Source organism: Jaculus jaculus, chromosome 4 (genome assembly GCF_020740685.1).
Source record: "Jaculus jaculus isolate mJacJac1 chromosome 4, mJacJac1.mat.Y.cur, whole genome shotgun sequence".
Classification (NCBI taxonomy): domain Eukaryota; kingdom Metazoa; phylum Chordata; class Mammalia; order Rodentia; family Dipodidae; genus Jaculus; species Jaculus jaculus.
In genome coordinates, this window is record NC_059105.1 from 169712567 (window position 1) to 169728761 (window position 16195).

Here is a 16195-nt window from a genome sequence, read left to right on the forward strand (position 1 = left end):
CAGTTTTATACACTGCCAAACCTCAAGGGCATGGAACCACATGTGCATTCCATGACCCTATTCCTTGCATTTGTCATGCTTCCAAAGCCATTATCAGGTGGATACCACCATCAAATTTACAAAGTGAAAGAGTAGATTAAGCCTGATCTTGAGGAGCACTAAAGTTCTTCACTATTTTCCCTTTAGGGTTATTTTTTTTAAGAATTTGCATTATTAGGGCTGGAAAGATGGCTTAGCAGTTAAGCAATTGCCTGTGAAGCCTAACCCGGTTTGAGGATCATTTCCCCAGGACCCAAGTAAACCAGATGCACAAGGTAGTGCATAACATCCGGAGTTCGTTTGCAGTGGCCGGAGGCCCTGCTGTACCCTACCCATTCTCTATCTATCTGCCTCTTTTGCTGTCACTCTCAAAAATATAAATAAAAATTTTAAAAAATAAGTTGCATTTTTACTAGCTGGAGCCTTCAAAGGGTTAGGCCTCACCCTCAGGGCATCTTTCTCATTGTACCAATGTAGAACAGCTGGCCCATCCTCAGTGATAGTAATCAGCTTAAGTGGTCTAAAACGAGTCTCTGGGTCTAGGACTTTAAGCTTGCTTAAATTTCTGTCTGTGTCAAAATGTGCTTTTCAGGAGCTGGAAGAGAGCTCAGCAGTTAAAGGAGTTTGCTTGCAAAACCTGCTAGCCTGGGTTCAGCTCCCTAATATTCACATAGGACCAGACATACAAAGTGGCACATGTGCCCGTAGTTCATGTGCAGTGACAAGAGGCCCTAGCATGCCCATATATTCATGTTCATTGTCTCTCTCTCCTGCCCTCACTTCCCCTCCCTCCTCTAAAAAGATATAATATTAAAACATACATTTTTTTCATATTTGAGTATTCTATACTTTCTTCTACCATATACTTTTGTCCAATTTTTGTTTTGTTTTGTGGGTGTTTTTTGTTGTTTTTTTTTTTTTTTTTTTTTTGAGGTAGGGTTTCACTCTTGCCCAGACTGACCTGGAATTCAATCTCAGGCTGACCTCAAACTCACAGCATTCCTCCTACATCTGCCTTCTGAATGCTGGGATTAAAGGCATACACTACCATGACCGGCATCCATTATTTTTTAAGTCAACTATTTGGAAGAAGGTGGAGACCAGTTAAAGGACGTAGGTCACTGGGAGCATATACTTAAGAGACATTTCCACGCCTTTCATGTTGCTCTCTGCTTCCTCTCACCATGCGGTGAATAACCTCCTCTGCTACATACTTCCAATGCCATGGCACTCTGCCTCACCACAAACCCAGAGTCAATGATGCCAAGAACTATGTACAAAAATCTATTAAACTATGAATCAAAATAAATAACTGCACCTTTAATTTAATTTTTAACACAGTTGTTAAAAGACATGTAAAAGTAACTGCCACAATTCAAACTATCTTACCTATATAAATGTAACAGAAAATATAGAAAAAGATTAAGAATCAAAAATTCCAAGATTGGGCTGGAGAGATGGCTTAGCACTTAAGCGCTTGCCTGTAAAGCCTAAGGACTCCGGTTCGAGGCTCAACTCCCCAGGACCCTCGTTAGCCAGATGCACAAGGGGGCGCACACATCTGGAATTCGGTTGCAGTGGCTGGAAGCCCTGGCGCGCCCATTCTCTCTCTCTCCCTCTATCTGTCTTTCTCTCTGTGTCTGTTGCTCTCAAATAAATAAATAAAATAAAAATTAAAAAAAAAAAATTCCAAGATTGTCAATAAAGGTGGGAAAAAATCTAGTGTCATGTACAAACAGGATGTTCCTCCACAGCTCAAGTCACTAGAAACTGGTATAGATTATCTATTGTACATCCAAGATTTTGCAGGAGACATTCTAATTGTAAATATTCAACCTCGTGTCCCTAAAATAACAGACACATTTTATGAACATTTTAATTTTGTAAATAAAAATATGTTATAGAAAGTAAGAAATAAGGCTCTATTTTAGGAACAAATTTTGAGGTAACACAAAGTCCTCTAGATTCTAAAATTCTGCCAAAAACTAAGTTCCACTATTCCAAAGTTGGCTCGCCAAGTAGAGAACAAAATTGATTTTACAACTACCTACAGTCTACATTGCTTCACCTATTAAGAAAAAAAATTGTCTCTCATCAGAAGCATAAAAAGATTTTATGTACAAAAAATATAGCAACTTTTTTAAGATTTTAATTTTACTTATTCAGTTAGTTATTAGACAGACAGAGAGAGGGGGAGAGAGAGAATAGGCACGCCAGGGCCTGTAGCCACTGCAAACGAACTCCAGATGCATGTGCCACCATGTGCACCTGGCTTATGTAAGATCTGGAGAATCGAACGTGGCTCCTTAGGTTTTGCAGGCCTGCACCTTAAACACTAAGCCACCTCTCCAGCCCAATACAGTGATTTTTTAAAACTACATACATTGAGATTTTGGCCATAACAGTGATCGGAGAGATGGCTCAGTGGTAAAGGTACTTGCCTGCAAAGCCTAAGGACCCAGGTTTGATTCCTCAGCACCTATGTAAGCCAGATGCACAAAGTGGTATGTGTGTGTCTGGAGATCATTTGCAGTGGCAGGAGGCCCTGGCATACCAATTCATTCTCTAGTGCACGCGCTCTCTCTCTCTCTCTCTCTCACATACACATCTGCCTCTGTCTCTCAAATAAAAACATAAATTTTCTTTTATAAAACAACCTTAAAATGCACACCTTTCAGTAAATATGGCTTCATTTTTTAACTAAAAAAAGATTCCTCAATATTTGAGGTGTAGAATTATAATCCCATCTACTTGGGAGGCTGAGACAGGAGGATTTCAAGTTCAAGGATAGCCTGGGGTACAAGAGTTGAAAGCCATCCTTTATGATTTTAATAGTCTTTAAGACACCACATTTATAAACTGAGTTAGTGCTTAATCAAAGTATCATCATTGTGTGTAGCAAATTTTCATTTTTATTTCTGCTACTAGAGGTTGACTGAGACCCAAAGACCTTAAATGACTTAGCAGCACAGTCTAAGTAAGTGTTCTACCACTAAGTTTTTTCCCAGCCCTCTTTTTTTTTTAATTTTATTTATTTATTTGCAAGCACTGAGAGAGAGAGAGAAGAGAGACAGAGACAGAGAGAATGGACGTGCCTGAGCCTGTAGCCGCTGCAAATGAACTCCAGACGCAGGTGCCCTTTGTGCATCTGGCTTATGTGGGTCCTGGAGAATCAAACCTGGGTCCTTTGGCTTCACAGGCAAATGCCCTAACTGCTAGGCCATCTCTCCAGCCTCCCAGCCCTCTTTTTGTTCTTTTTTTTCCCCCATTTTGAGAGCATCTTAGTGAGTTGGCCAGGATGGCCTTCAACTCTTGTATCCCAGGCTATCCTTGAACTTGAAATCCTCCTGTCTCAGCCTCCCAAGTAGATGGGATTATAATTCTACACCTCAAATATTTACTACTATTGAGCTTTATTACTCCAAGTTTACCCATGTTCAAGAGCTTTATAAGCTGCCATCACATCATCAATATATTTTTATATTTTCTATAAATTCCTTGAAAAAGAACAAAATTAACATTATCTTATGAGAAGTACTAGGTCATAAACTTAGGAATTCTAATTAGTTTCGTGTATATGATTTAATAATGATATTTTTACTTTGCTACCGCTTTTTTAATCATTCTCTATGCTAAAAGAGAGAATTCAATACCCTTTCTTTAAAATAAAATTTTTCTAATAATTTATTGATTTTCAAACCTGAAATATCCTTCTAAAAATAATGACTTGAATCCTCCATATACTTAATTCTACTATGCCTGTAATTTGCTAATACTAAGACTACAGAATAGGAGAGCTAAATCGAGGCAATTTTTGCACTGCTGATAACAAATATGAATCAAAAATTAGTATCACAGTTCTTAACATTATGAGCTAAAGGTTACCATGATGTGCAAATTCACAAAAAAAAAAATTATAAGCACAGAAAGTTAAAAGCTTAGAATCAACTATAGAAGCCACTGGGCTCAACCCTTCTATTTAAACACTATGTTTGGGGCTGTAGAGATGGCTTAGTGGTTAAGGTGCATGCCTCAAAGCCTAACAACTCAGGTTCAATTCCCCAGTACCCACATAAAGCCAGATGCACAAAATGGCACATGCATCTGCAGTTCATTAACAGCAGCTAGAGGCCCTGAAACATCTACTCATTCTCTCTCTGTGACTCTCCCTTCTATCTCACTGCTTGCAAATGAATAAATGAAAATATTAAACACTGTTGTTTACTGAGACCTAAAGACCTTAAATGAATCACTCTTAGAAATCTTGTTATACATAGTATGATACTATACTATGTCACATACACACATCTTACCTTTCTGGTGATGTCTTTGAAGTGACATGACGTCCACAAACATCTTTTTTATTTTTACGGTCTAGAGAGATGACTTTATTTCTTAGGTTTCTTTCCCACTAGAAAAAATATATATTTTGGTAATAAGTAAAATAATATGAGAAAAAGCTTTTAACTTATTTTTACTTGAAAATTCAGGATAATCAGCCAAACAGTTAGTAGGACACACACACAACAGAAAATAGGAAGCAAAAGAATGCATGCCTTTTTTTTTAACCAGTGTTGAAATAAAGGTCTAAGAATAAGAAGACCTGGGTTGGAGAGATGGCTTAGAAGTTAAGGCACTTGCCTGTAAAGCCCAAGGACCCATGTTCGACTCCCCAGATCCCACAAAAGCCAGTCACACAAGGTTATGCCTGTGCAAGGTCATACATGTACATAAGGTAGAACACACATCTGGAGTTTGATTATAGTGGCTGAAGGCCCTGGCCCACTAATCTCTCTTGCATGCACTCTCTCTTTCTCCTTAAAAAAAAAATTTTTTAAAAAGGCCATACAATTGGGCTTGCATAAAAAAAAAATAAATAAATAAGAGACTTCCAGGTAAGATGGCAACATACTGGACACACCAAAGCAGCCTAGGGAGGGAAATAAGCAGAAACACAGCAAAATACACTCTTCTACTAAAGAGTGAAGATGTGTAAGTTACTATCAACCATGGCAGATAAGCAGGAGAAACCAAGATCTTCCAGAAAGGAGAGAATCGACCAGAATTTGCGAGGCTGCCCACCCACCTGGCAGCAACAAGTGGGAGGAACAGAAACCAGGTGAAGAGATTTTCATTCATACCAATATCCTCCAAAAGTCAAGAAACTGAAAGGGAAGACATCAGGGCCAGCTGAGCAGCTGCTGAAGGAGGGACAAATAGTAACAGCTGAGCAGCTCTGGTTCAAGTCCAGAACCCTATACAGCCTCCCATCCCCCATGCCTGTATAAATACTCTGTGCTGGTTTTGACTGAATGTCTGTATTGCTCTGTTGAATTTTAAAATTTGCCTATAATTTGCTTCACCCATACTACTACAGTGCTTGAACAGCAGGCAGACTCAACATCAACATCACTTCTACTGTTTCTCTTGGAGTGTAAGAGCTACGCCTGGCACCTCAGACCCCTACACTGAAGATATATAAAGTCAGGTTTACACAGCTACACTGCAGATCATTTAAAACTCAAGCATCAAATTAACTCAAGATGCAAAACTATGCCTGGTGTGGTGGTGCACACCTTTAATCCCAGCACTCAGGAGGCAGAGGTAAGAGGATTGACATGTGTTCAAGGCCACCCGGAGACTACGTAGTTAATTCCAGGTCAGTCTGGGCCACAGTGAGACCCTTCCTTGAAAAACCAAAAAAAAAAAGCACAACTCTCTATATTATAATACAAGAAACACAAAAAATCAACACAATACAATTCCACCAAAAATTATAAATCCATCAGAAGTGACCTCCACTAGGACTGCTTTAGAGAAAATGTCTGGCAAAAATTTCAAAAAGTGATTATTTCTTATCTATCTCCTGAAGGAGAACACAGGAGGCCAACTTAGTTAAATAAGAAGGATATTATAAGGCATGAATAAGAAAATAGAAATAATGAAAAAAAAAAACAATCAGAAATACTAGAAATGAAAAACAGAGTAAATCAAATTGAAAAATCTCTCAAAAGTCTCACCAGTTGCATGGATCAAGGAGAAGATAGACTATCTAAAGCAGCAGACCTGGTAGCAGTTCTAATACAGTCTCACAAAGAGAAAGACAAACAAATACGAAGGCATGGATGGAAATTTCAAGACATTCAGGACACTATAAAAAGATCAAACATAAGAATTCAGGGTACTAAACCAGGCATGGTGGTGACACACGCCTTTAATCCAGGCAGAGGTTGGAGGACTGCCATGAATTTGAGGCCACCCTGAGACTCCATAGTGAATTCCAGGTCAGCCTGGGATAGAGACCCTACCTCAAAAAACCAACAATAAAAATAAAAAAAAAAGAAAGAAAGAAAGAAAATGAATTCAGGTCACAGCAGAAGAAGAAATTCACTCCAAAGGCTTAGCAGGTATTTTCAACAAAACCATAAAAGAAAACTTGCCCCAAGTAGGGAAACTGATGCCAATACAGATACAGGAAGCCTATAGAACACCAGACAGTCAGGAAAGAATTTCTCACCATGGTATTATAACTAAGCTACAAAACACACAAACCAAAGAAAGTATATTGAAAGCAGTTTAAGAAAAAAATCAAGACACATACAAAGGCAAGCCCATCAGTATAACAGCAGATTATGCAACACAAACTTTAAAAGCCAGAAGGGCTTGGAATGATGTATCCCAAGTTCTGAAACATAACAACAGTCTGTTAGGAACAATAACTAAAAGTAAAATTGGGGACTGTTAGGAGCAATAGTTAGGAGTAAAAATGGGGCATTCATTCAGCAGTGACAAGATCACCATGGCAACCAGGGGCCAAGACCAGAGACTGGCCGCTTTAGTATGCAGCACTCACTCAGCAGTGACAAGGAGGGTCCAAGACCAGAGACCAGCTGCAAGCTGATAAGTAAATGAGCTTATCAACCTAAGGTGGCTATCAGCAGCCAGGATGACTGAGGAAAAAATGGGTATAAGAACCCCAACAAAAGCTCACAAAATTGTCACTCAACCCAGAGAGGCAGACTCCACATCTCTCTCTGTGTTGATACCTGAAACAAGAAGAAACAGACACTGGGCATGGTGGCACACGCCTTTAAACCCAGAGGCAGAGGTAAGAGAATCAGGAGGATTGCTGTGAATTCAAGGCCACCCTGAGACTACATAGTGAATTCCAGGTCAGCCTGGACTAGAGCGAGACCCTACCTCAAAAAAAAAAGAAGAAGAAAAAGAAGCAATGGCTATGGGAACCCTCAGCAGCCCTGCAGAGTGGAGCAGGACCTGGACCCCAGACGCCACCCACAAGTCAAATACCTTCACATGTGAGTGCCCCAGGGGGCTAGTCTTGTTGAGAGGATAAGGGAGAAAAGGGACCTGGCTTAATTAACATGTGTGAAGAGTGAATAAAGTGTAACAACTGAATTAACATAACCCACCTCTTGACTAAAGTGTTTAATGCTTGACATATTCAGCAGGATGAGTTAAGTTGGAACTAAGTTACACGCTTCACTTCTCTTCTAGTGATGCAATTGGCATAAGGTGAACCACTACCAACAATAGGCAGTTTCCTGAAGGAGTTTCTCACTGCCCCTCCGTCACAGTTTTCCAATGACATGGGCATTGGTTAGCCACTTGGTGGTGCTGTAGTCTTAATATCAGGCACTGGAACTTGTGCGGAGAAGGGTTCGAGTAACCCAGAAGGAAGCAAAGTGCATGAGTGCCACCCAGGGACATGCACAGACACCACGATTACATGGACACAGGGAACCACCCTGGATGAGAGGGCAGACTCCTACAATGGTACAGGCTTGTAAAAGATCCTAAGACAGGGTAGCTGGAGCAGGCCCACAGCACTCAGACATGAGCAACCGCCATATGAGAAGCTGATTTGCAAAAAGAATATTCAGATTGGCTGAAGGAAAATTGGAAACTCTAACCTCAGAAATATATAGTACAAATTCAATTCCTGTAGCTGGTGTTTCAGGAAGAAGTACTTGAAATTCTTATTTAGCCTTGCTACAAAATGTACCAACTTAAGGAATGGTGAAGATGGAGATGTACAGAAAGGAAAGAGCTTAAGAAACAGGCAGAATGGGAAAAGACATAAAAAGTAGTTCAAGAAAAATTACCTAGGTATGAGAAAGACACTAAGATAGAAATTCTACTTCACGGGCTGGAGAGATGGCTTAGCGGTTAAGCGCTTGCCTGTGAAGCCTAAGGACCCCGGTTCGAGGCTCGGTTCCCCAGGTCCCACGTTAGCCAGATGCACAAGGGGGCGCACGCGTCTGGAGTTCGTTTGCAGAGGCTGGAATCCCTGGCGCGCCCATTCTCTCTCCCCCTCTATCTGTCTTTCTCTCTGTGTCTGTCGCTCTCAAATAAATAAATAAATAAAAATTAAAAAAAATATTAAAAAAAAAAAGAAAAAAGAAATTCCACTTCACAAGCCAGAAGCTGTAGAACCAATCATAGCTTGAGCTGAGAAAAAGAAAACGCCCACCATTTTGTGTAAAGTTACAAATGATACTGAAGAAGACCGAATGAAGAGGAAAAGACTGGCCAGACAAGTGTTAGAGAGATGTACAAATAACCCATTCTTGAAGGATGCCATTGAAGAATGGGAAGGGGACAAAACCACTGTGGCTAGCCTACCAATTTCAACTAGAAAGTGGTGAATACTGCCCCTATATCCGCTAGAGGAAAGTGGTGAATACTGCCCGTAGATCCGCTAGAGGAAAGTGGTGAATACTGCCCGTAGATCCACTAGAGGAAAGTGGTGAAGACTGCCCGTAGATCCACTAGAGGACTAGAAGTGGAAGTAGAACAAATAGTGGAAACCATAAATCTAACTAGGATGGGATTAGAAACATGCCGGCAAGAGTTTGCTCAAAGAGCAGAAAAGGATATCACTTATATAACTAGACTTTGTGGGGAAGGCAGTGACACATTAATTCTGACAGCAGGTGTAATTCGTAGCCTGGCCAGCAGGGTGGAAAACCCACATATTCATGAAAGTCTTAGCACGACCCTTGAGGAGCATGCTGGGGATCAGCATTCGTTGTTTGCATGGGCCCATGCCTTCCCCAACTTAATATTTTTCAGCTTTTGAGGCTGAGGGACAGTGGAGGACTATAGAAGAAGCCATGGAGCTATGTTGCAAGTTAGGGATTTTATACAAAATTTATAATACAGGGACAATTATACCACAAGTGGCGCCATTCATGACAGGAATGAAGAAAATAGTGATAAAAGGGGCACCTCAGCATATGAGAATGACCCTGTCTGCAGCCCTGGCTATATGCCAGACTATAGCCGCCGCTACTGAGTCCTTTGAACAAATGAGAGAGTTAGAAACTAATAAGGTGGTAACCTTAACTGCTAAGCCTATGCAGGCAAGAGCCACCTTTATGGTCCAAGAGCACAATCTAATGGTACAAATGTCCTTGATGTAATCAAGAATTCTGTAGGTGCAGGAGAGGACAAAAACAGGCAGGGCCCCTGGAAAAGCAATGTTCCCCAAAGGGTTTTCAAGAACATCAAGCCATTTGGGGACTGTCGCCCCTGACAGGAGAAGGGGCCCTTGTTATCAGACAGGCACAGCAGGCAAGGGCCATGGACACCCCTGCAACCCATCATGGGGAATCCAAGGGGCTCACACAGGACCTCTGCCCCATGCACAGCTATGCTGCGAGATAAGTAGTAATCTTCCCTTCTTCACATTCTGGTGGACACAGGGAGCCAGGTTATGATAATAACTAGCCTGTTAGCCTGGGAAATGGGAAGGGAAGTAGAAATTGAAGGTGTCCACCAAACTAGCCAGAGAGCTCCCATAAAGAGAATAAAATTTAAAGTGTTTGATACCACATACCCTGTAATGCAGTTTTTATGATAGCTCCAACAGACATATTATGGATGGATATGATAAATATAATCTTCCCTCTATGGATACCATATAAGTGGTTAAAGGAGGCCAGTGCACTGCTGAGTACCATCCACCTGCTGCCAGTGGAGCTATCAAAGATCCCTTCATCTTTTACTAAATGGTATCTACTGAAAGGAGGGCATGATGAAATAACTGAAGAGTGTGAAGAAACTTTTAGAGGAGGGCATTATTGAATACACCAAATCCTTTTCATATAATAGTCCAGTATGGTCAGTGAGGAAGCCTAATGGGCATTATAGGTTCACAGTGGACTACAGAAATTTAAACACAAAATCCCCAGCCATGCCTGGGAATTTACCTGAAGTGAAGGAAATTTTTTATTAGGAATAATTTGGACCAGTGAGGGCCCCAAGATTCCCTCTGGAGTTATCAATAAAATTGCTAACTTACAACCACCAGAAAATAAAACACAAATGCAGCATTTGATTGGATTATTTGGATACTGGCGCCTCTATATACCATATTTGCAATTAATAGTGAAACCACCACATGATGTCACCAGAAAGACTACTGACTTCCAATGGGGAGAACAGCAACGAAATACTTTTGATCAGGTATGTGTGTATATATGAGTTTTGTCAACTATGTACTATACAGCCCGAGGATGACATAAATATGGATATACTTTTTCTTAACAAGTATGGTAAATGTAGTATTTTTACAAAAAACCTACAGGGAGTTAGATGACCAATGGCATTCTATTGCAAAAGGTTTCCATTTTCAGGAAATAAGTATTCCTTCATTAAAAAAATTGTATGGATCCTGTATGAGGCATTTAACCCCAATATCCAGGATCAATGCCTAATAGTCAGAACCCCTGTGCCCCTGCTGGAATGGTGAGCCTGCCAGGCAAAGCTTTGGTTGGAATGAAAACAGAGCTGAAGGTATTACAGTGGAAATGGTACCTTCGGGCATTCATTGGGGACTCTGCAGTGTTGGCCAAATGGGAAACGCCAGGCTGGGTAGAAGAGCTGGCACAACTGCCTCTTATCTCCATGGAGTCATTCATCATGAGTGCCCCTCCCCGAAAGGAGGCATCTATTGGAACTTGGGGGATTGCCGCATGGGACTCTATGCAAATGAATGCATGGTTCATGAATAGAGTGTCCACAAACATGGGAGGCAAGCTACAATGGAAATCTGCAGCCTGGAGACCGTCTGACGAGTATATCATGATGGATGAGGGGGTGGCAAGGTCCAGGCAGCATGCAGAAGTGTGAACAGCCTTGCTGGCATTATGTCAGGGAAGCAGCTAATCTGCACTTACTCTGACTCATGGTGCCTGGTCAATGGAATAGTCCTCTGGTCAGCTAAATGGAAACAAACTAATTGGAAGATCATGGCAGTGATATTTGGTCTAGGAAACATTGGATGGAGATTAGTAAATTAGCAGAAGGTATAAAAGTCCGCGTAACACATGTGGACGCACACAAGGGTAAGCAAGATGCCACTAGTATTCATAACAATAAAGCAGACGATTTAGCTCAAATTATGACTCTAAGAATTACAAAAAAAGCCCCATGGAAGACTGTAGATCTAAATATAATAATAAAAATTTAAAAAAAATTTTTTTTGTAGATTTGCGCATGATGCTTAAACACCCTAGGCAATGGCAGCTAGTACAGGAGAACAAGGTGTCAATTAGTAGAGAGGAATTAATAAAGCTGCATAAGACTTTGAGACACTTGGAAACACACGCCATGTTTACATGGATGCAGTGCAGAAATCTACCGGTAACTTGGCAAGAATGCAAAAGAGTAATTGCCCAGTGCGAGTACTATCCTGGAACCAAGTTGAGGTTTAGGCATAACTTGCCTAGTGATATCTCCAAGCCTGTAGGATGTAATTATGCTATTCAGATTGATTTTAATGGTACTTTACCTTCTTTCCATAATTAATATGCATGTACCATCACAGATCTATGTGCAAACTTGGGAAGCGCCAAGGCTTGTGACAAACTAAATCAGGTCACAACTATTTATACACTGTGGACTTGGATTGCACAACATGGGATCCCTGTGCTAATTATTTCAGATCAGGGATCTCACTTTATAGGAAGTGTAGTACAAAAATGGGCATGTGTAACAGATATACTCTGGGATTTTCATTTACCATATAACCCAACAGCATCAGGGAATGTAGAAAGGGTTTTGTTTGTTTGTTTGTTTTTGTTTTGTTTTTTCAAGGTAGGGTTTTGCTCTAGCCCAGGCTGACCTGGAATTCACTATGTAGTCTCAGGTAGCCTCAAACTCACAGTGATCCTCCTACCTCTGCCTCCCAAGTGATGGGATTAAAGGCAAGCACCACCACTCCTGGCTGGAATGTAGAAAGTTTTAATGGCCTTTTAAAACATGAAATTCAATCATTATTTAAAACACCTTTTAAGAAGGCACTGAAAATAGCCTGTTCTGAGCTAAATTCAGATAGCATAGAGTCAGCCCCTTGGAGGAGGTATATGGGCATGGAGTTATTGACCCACCCAAAATAAGTGATAAACCTATGTAATTACCACACAAAAATTACACAGCATGAAGCCAACAAGTCTTTTTCCCCCACAGAAAATTGTGGCCCCCAGAGGTCTAAATACAGTCTGGACATCTGGGGGAAGGGGAGACCTATGCATGATGAAATTAAAAGATATTATTGGACAGCATTCAACATGAAAATAGTGGGACTAATTAGCTGGGTCATAAGTATAGTGTGTACATTGACAGCAGTGGTCCCACTGCTGGGACATTATTCCTTTTGTGGCAACAGGAAATACAACACTCAGTGGGTCCATACATGTGTAACAAGTTACAACCTCTGTATTATAGACACCTCTACACAATGATATATGGAGCCTATGGAACAAGACGGCCCAAGAGGATGGGTGTGGTGGTTTTTTATATTATTGTTTCTATTTTTCATGACAAGCAGGCTGTTGGCAATAACACCACAGCCAACACAGTCACCACCACAGCTGCACCACCTGTAATACCAACTAAACCCCATCCAGGGTTATGAGACCCTGCGGGCTTGGTCTCACAATATTGGAACTATTACCATATTGGTCTCGATGTTACATATGCAAGACACTCCTTTTCGGCTAAATAGGCCTGGTGCCAAGATGTGGGTCACCATATGCACTATTCTTACTATGAACAGTACAGAAATGCAGCTGCCCAGCACAGTGCAATAGTCAGAGCTTCTCAAAAACATATAGATCAAACGAATATTTATAAGGAAAACCCATTAGGTTGCTATGGTACTGAGCTGGGGCACCAGATCACAGAAGCCTCTGCAATTTACATCACGCACATGCACAAGATTGATGTCTCCACCAGATGCTTCACGGAAGTTCACCACAATGGGGAAGCCTCCAGATACACTTTTGAATGGGACGGTGAAGATCAAACCTTCACATGCAAGTACGGAGCACAGACGAAATTTTTGTCAGCTTTCTTTGCACCACAGACTAGACAGATGCTGGATCCTGCTGAGGACTTTTATGATGATGATGACAGCACAGATGAAATGGCAGTTGACAAGCCACCGGCCACCCCTGGCCTTCCCATTGGGAAGCTAAACAACCAACTGACAGTCTTAAGTGGGCACCAATCCCATCACCAAATGGGGCTCCTTTCCCCAAGGAGTTGTTTAGATTGTACCCGAGGTTAAACCTGACTAACTATACTATTTTATGTTTTATTTTATTTATTTATTATATTTTATTTTATTTTATTTATTTATTATATTTTATTTATTTATTTATTTATTATATTTTATTTTATTTTATTTATTTATTATATTTTATGTTTATGTTATTGGCTTCCCCAATTTGCCATATTATGGCAAACTAGAGTGATGGAATTCACGGGTAATAGATATGCATGGCACTTTCTAGCCGGGCATGGCGGCACACGCCTTTAATCCCAGCACTTGGGAGGCAGAGGTAAGAAGATCGCCATGAGTTCAAGGCCACCCTGAGACTACATAGTGAATTCCAAGTCAGCCTGGACTACAGTGAGATCTTACCTCAAAAAACTAAAAAAAAAAAAAAAAAAAAAAAAAGATATGTGTGGCACTAATGACAGTTTCCTACCAGTATCAGATTGGCATAAGGTGCTGACCTTGGGTACCCAACATTATAAATTCCCAATTATCCTTACTGACCCAATACTACAACCTTACACCACTTATGATGTTGATCCCCAGATAAATTATAAATGCCTTGAATAAGATACCTTATGTATCATGGCTCTGAGAGCCCCTGGGTTGTATAAATCTATTAAAAACCCAAGTGTATCCTGCAGCCCTACATGTGCAACATCCAGACTCTACCTTTTACCATGAAATATTTGTGGATCATACATAATGTGATGATTATGTCCAAAGCCAATTATTGCTCCTTACTTCCAAACAATATGACAGCTACTTTTATCAGCCCCAATTAGTTTTGTTTGAATGGGACAGCAGTCAGTTGGACATTCACAGCAACCCAACCACACCTATGTTATGTCATCATGACATATAATGTCATCTACATGGTTGTACACAATGGCAAACAACAGAAGTGGTACTTTTTGCAACAGAATCAATGAAACCTGTGATGCTGTAAAAGCTGCAAAACCTGAGTCTTCCGTGTTTTTCTTGGACCCAGCTAAAGCACAACCAACAGGTGGGGTCACAGACACAGGTTTTTTTTCCTATAGACAGTTAGAACATTATGTGATACCATCTGCATTACAGCAGAGGATCCACCTGCACCTTACCCTGTGCCTTTGGATGTGTGTGTGGACAATCAAATAATGCATTATAAATCACGCAGGCAATGCAGTAGCACAAATTATAACCTGCCTATAATTGAATACATCTTTCCCGGACTGGATGTCACTTGATAGCCTTTCCAAAGATTTGACCCATTGGGCAGACTACAAGTGAGGTACTCCATTAAAAAAGATGACTAGAAAACTCTGCATTGGTGGAATTGGCTAGAATGTTGTTTGGATCTCAACTCGTTTCCTTTAAACATCACCATAACCTCTTGTACCATTTCTATATGATTTTGCTTCTACCTAGGATATGCAAATGGGGCATCATGGACTTAGTGACTCACTCACCTTTTATCAATACTTCTTTCCTGTCAGTGATGAGAGACACAGGTATGAGTTTGACTCGATATGGACTTTCCCAATATCATTTACAACTTGTGATATTCAAGAAGACATGCCTTGCATCCTAGGAAAATGTGGATTCAACCAGACACATAAGTTCTTTACAGCCCATTACAAGCCAGCAGTTTTGCAAGCAATGGACTTGCCAGATCCACCTAAAGTCTCAGAGGCACTGATGTTAGTTCCTGACCTGTCAACCCAGATGTAGCAGACAGCTTCAGGTTCACTGAGATGAACACCCAGACCAGGCACAATTATAGAAGAAGGGATTTATTGAAGCTTACAGATCCAGGGAAAGTTCCATTATGGCAGAAGAAGCTAGCCTGCCTTCACAGGTCCAAGCAAACATAGAGAAAAGCACAAGCCAAAAGCCAAAAAGCCACACAGCACAGCACACTACAGGAACTCCAGCTAGGCACACTTTGCATATCTTTAGATTGAAATCTGAAACCCACCACCAGACCTTAAGATCCACCCAGTGACACAGCCTCCAGCCAGGTGGCTGCAGATGCAAACAACAAACTAAATAAAACACTGAATATATTGGGACCATCTATTCAAACTACCATACCTAGTGAGACTTATAGTCTAAACTCGAATACAGCCCATTATGGTGACTTTTAATTTGAAGGACTGGGTGCCACCCAAGGGGCTGTGCCTGTGGGGCCTTGAAAGGCTCGGACACGAGGCCTAGTGGAACTTCCTGAGCCTAGCTAAAGTTTGGCAATCTGCCTCTGGCCAGCTATGACTCAGCAAGATGCCTAATGGCCTCTGGCCTGTTACTTCCGTATATGAGTTGGAATTCCCATGAGCAGGCACTTAGAACCAATCATTTCAAAAGTTGCAGTATACTATTGGCCCTTACCTCTCCCCCATCCTAGAATCCCCACCCTCGTTCTCAACACTATATAGGCAACCTCCTGTAACAATAAAGTGAGTTCCTGCTTCGACAAGACTCCCGGCTTGATGGTGTGTTCCTGGCCGCTGACACTCATCCTCCTCCTCAACCCCTTGGGAGGAACCAGTGGGCCTGGACCTTCCGCAGCACTACCTGCTGGGGGAGCCC

At 41.1% G+C, this 16195-nt stretch overlaps 1 protein-coding gene across 2 annotated transcripts in view; it reads right to left on the reverse strand.

Annotated features, from left to right (window-relative positions):
* Positions 1-16195, reverse strand: part of Senp7 (SUMO specific peptidase 7) — a 179383-nt gene that overhangs the window by 141430 nt on the left and 21758 nt on the right. For both annotated transcript variants that reach the window (XM_045147156.1, XM_045147155.1), the window contains exon 4: positions 4353-4450. In XM_045147156.1, coding sequence (XP_045003091.1) covers positions 4353-4450 — 98 coding nt within the window. The remainder of the gene's footprint in view (positions 1-4352; positions 4451-16195) is intronic.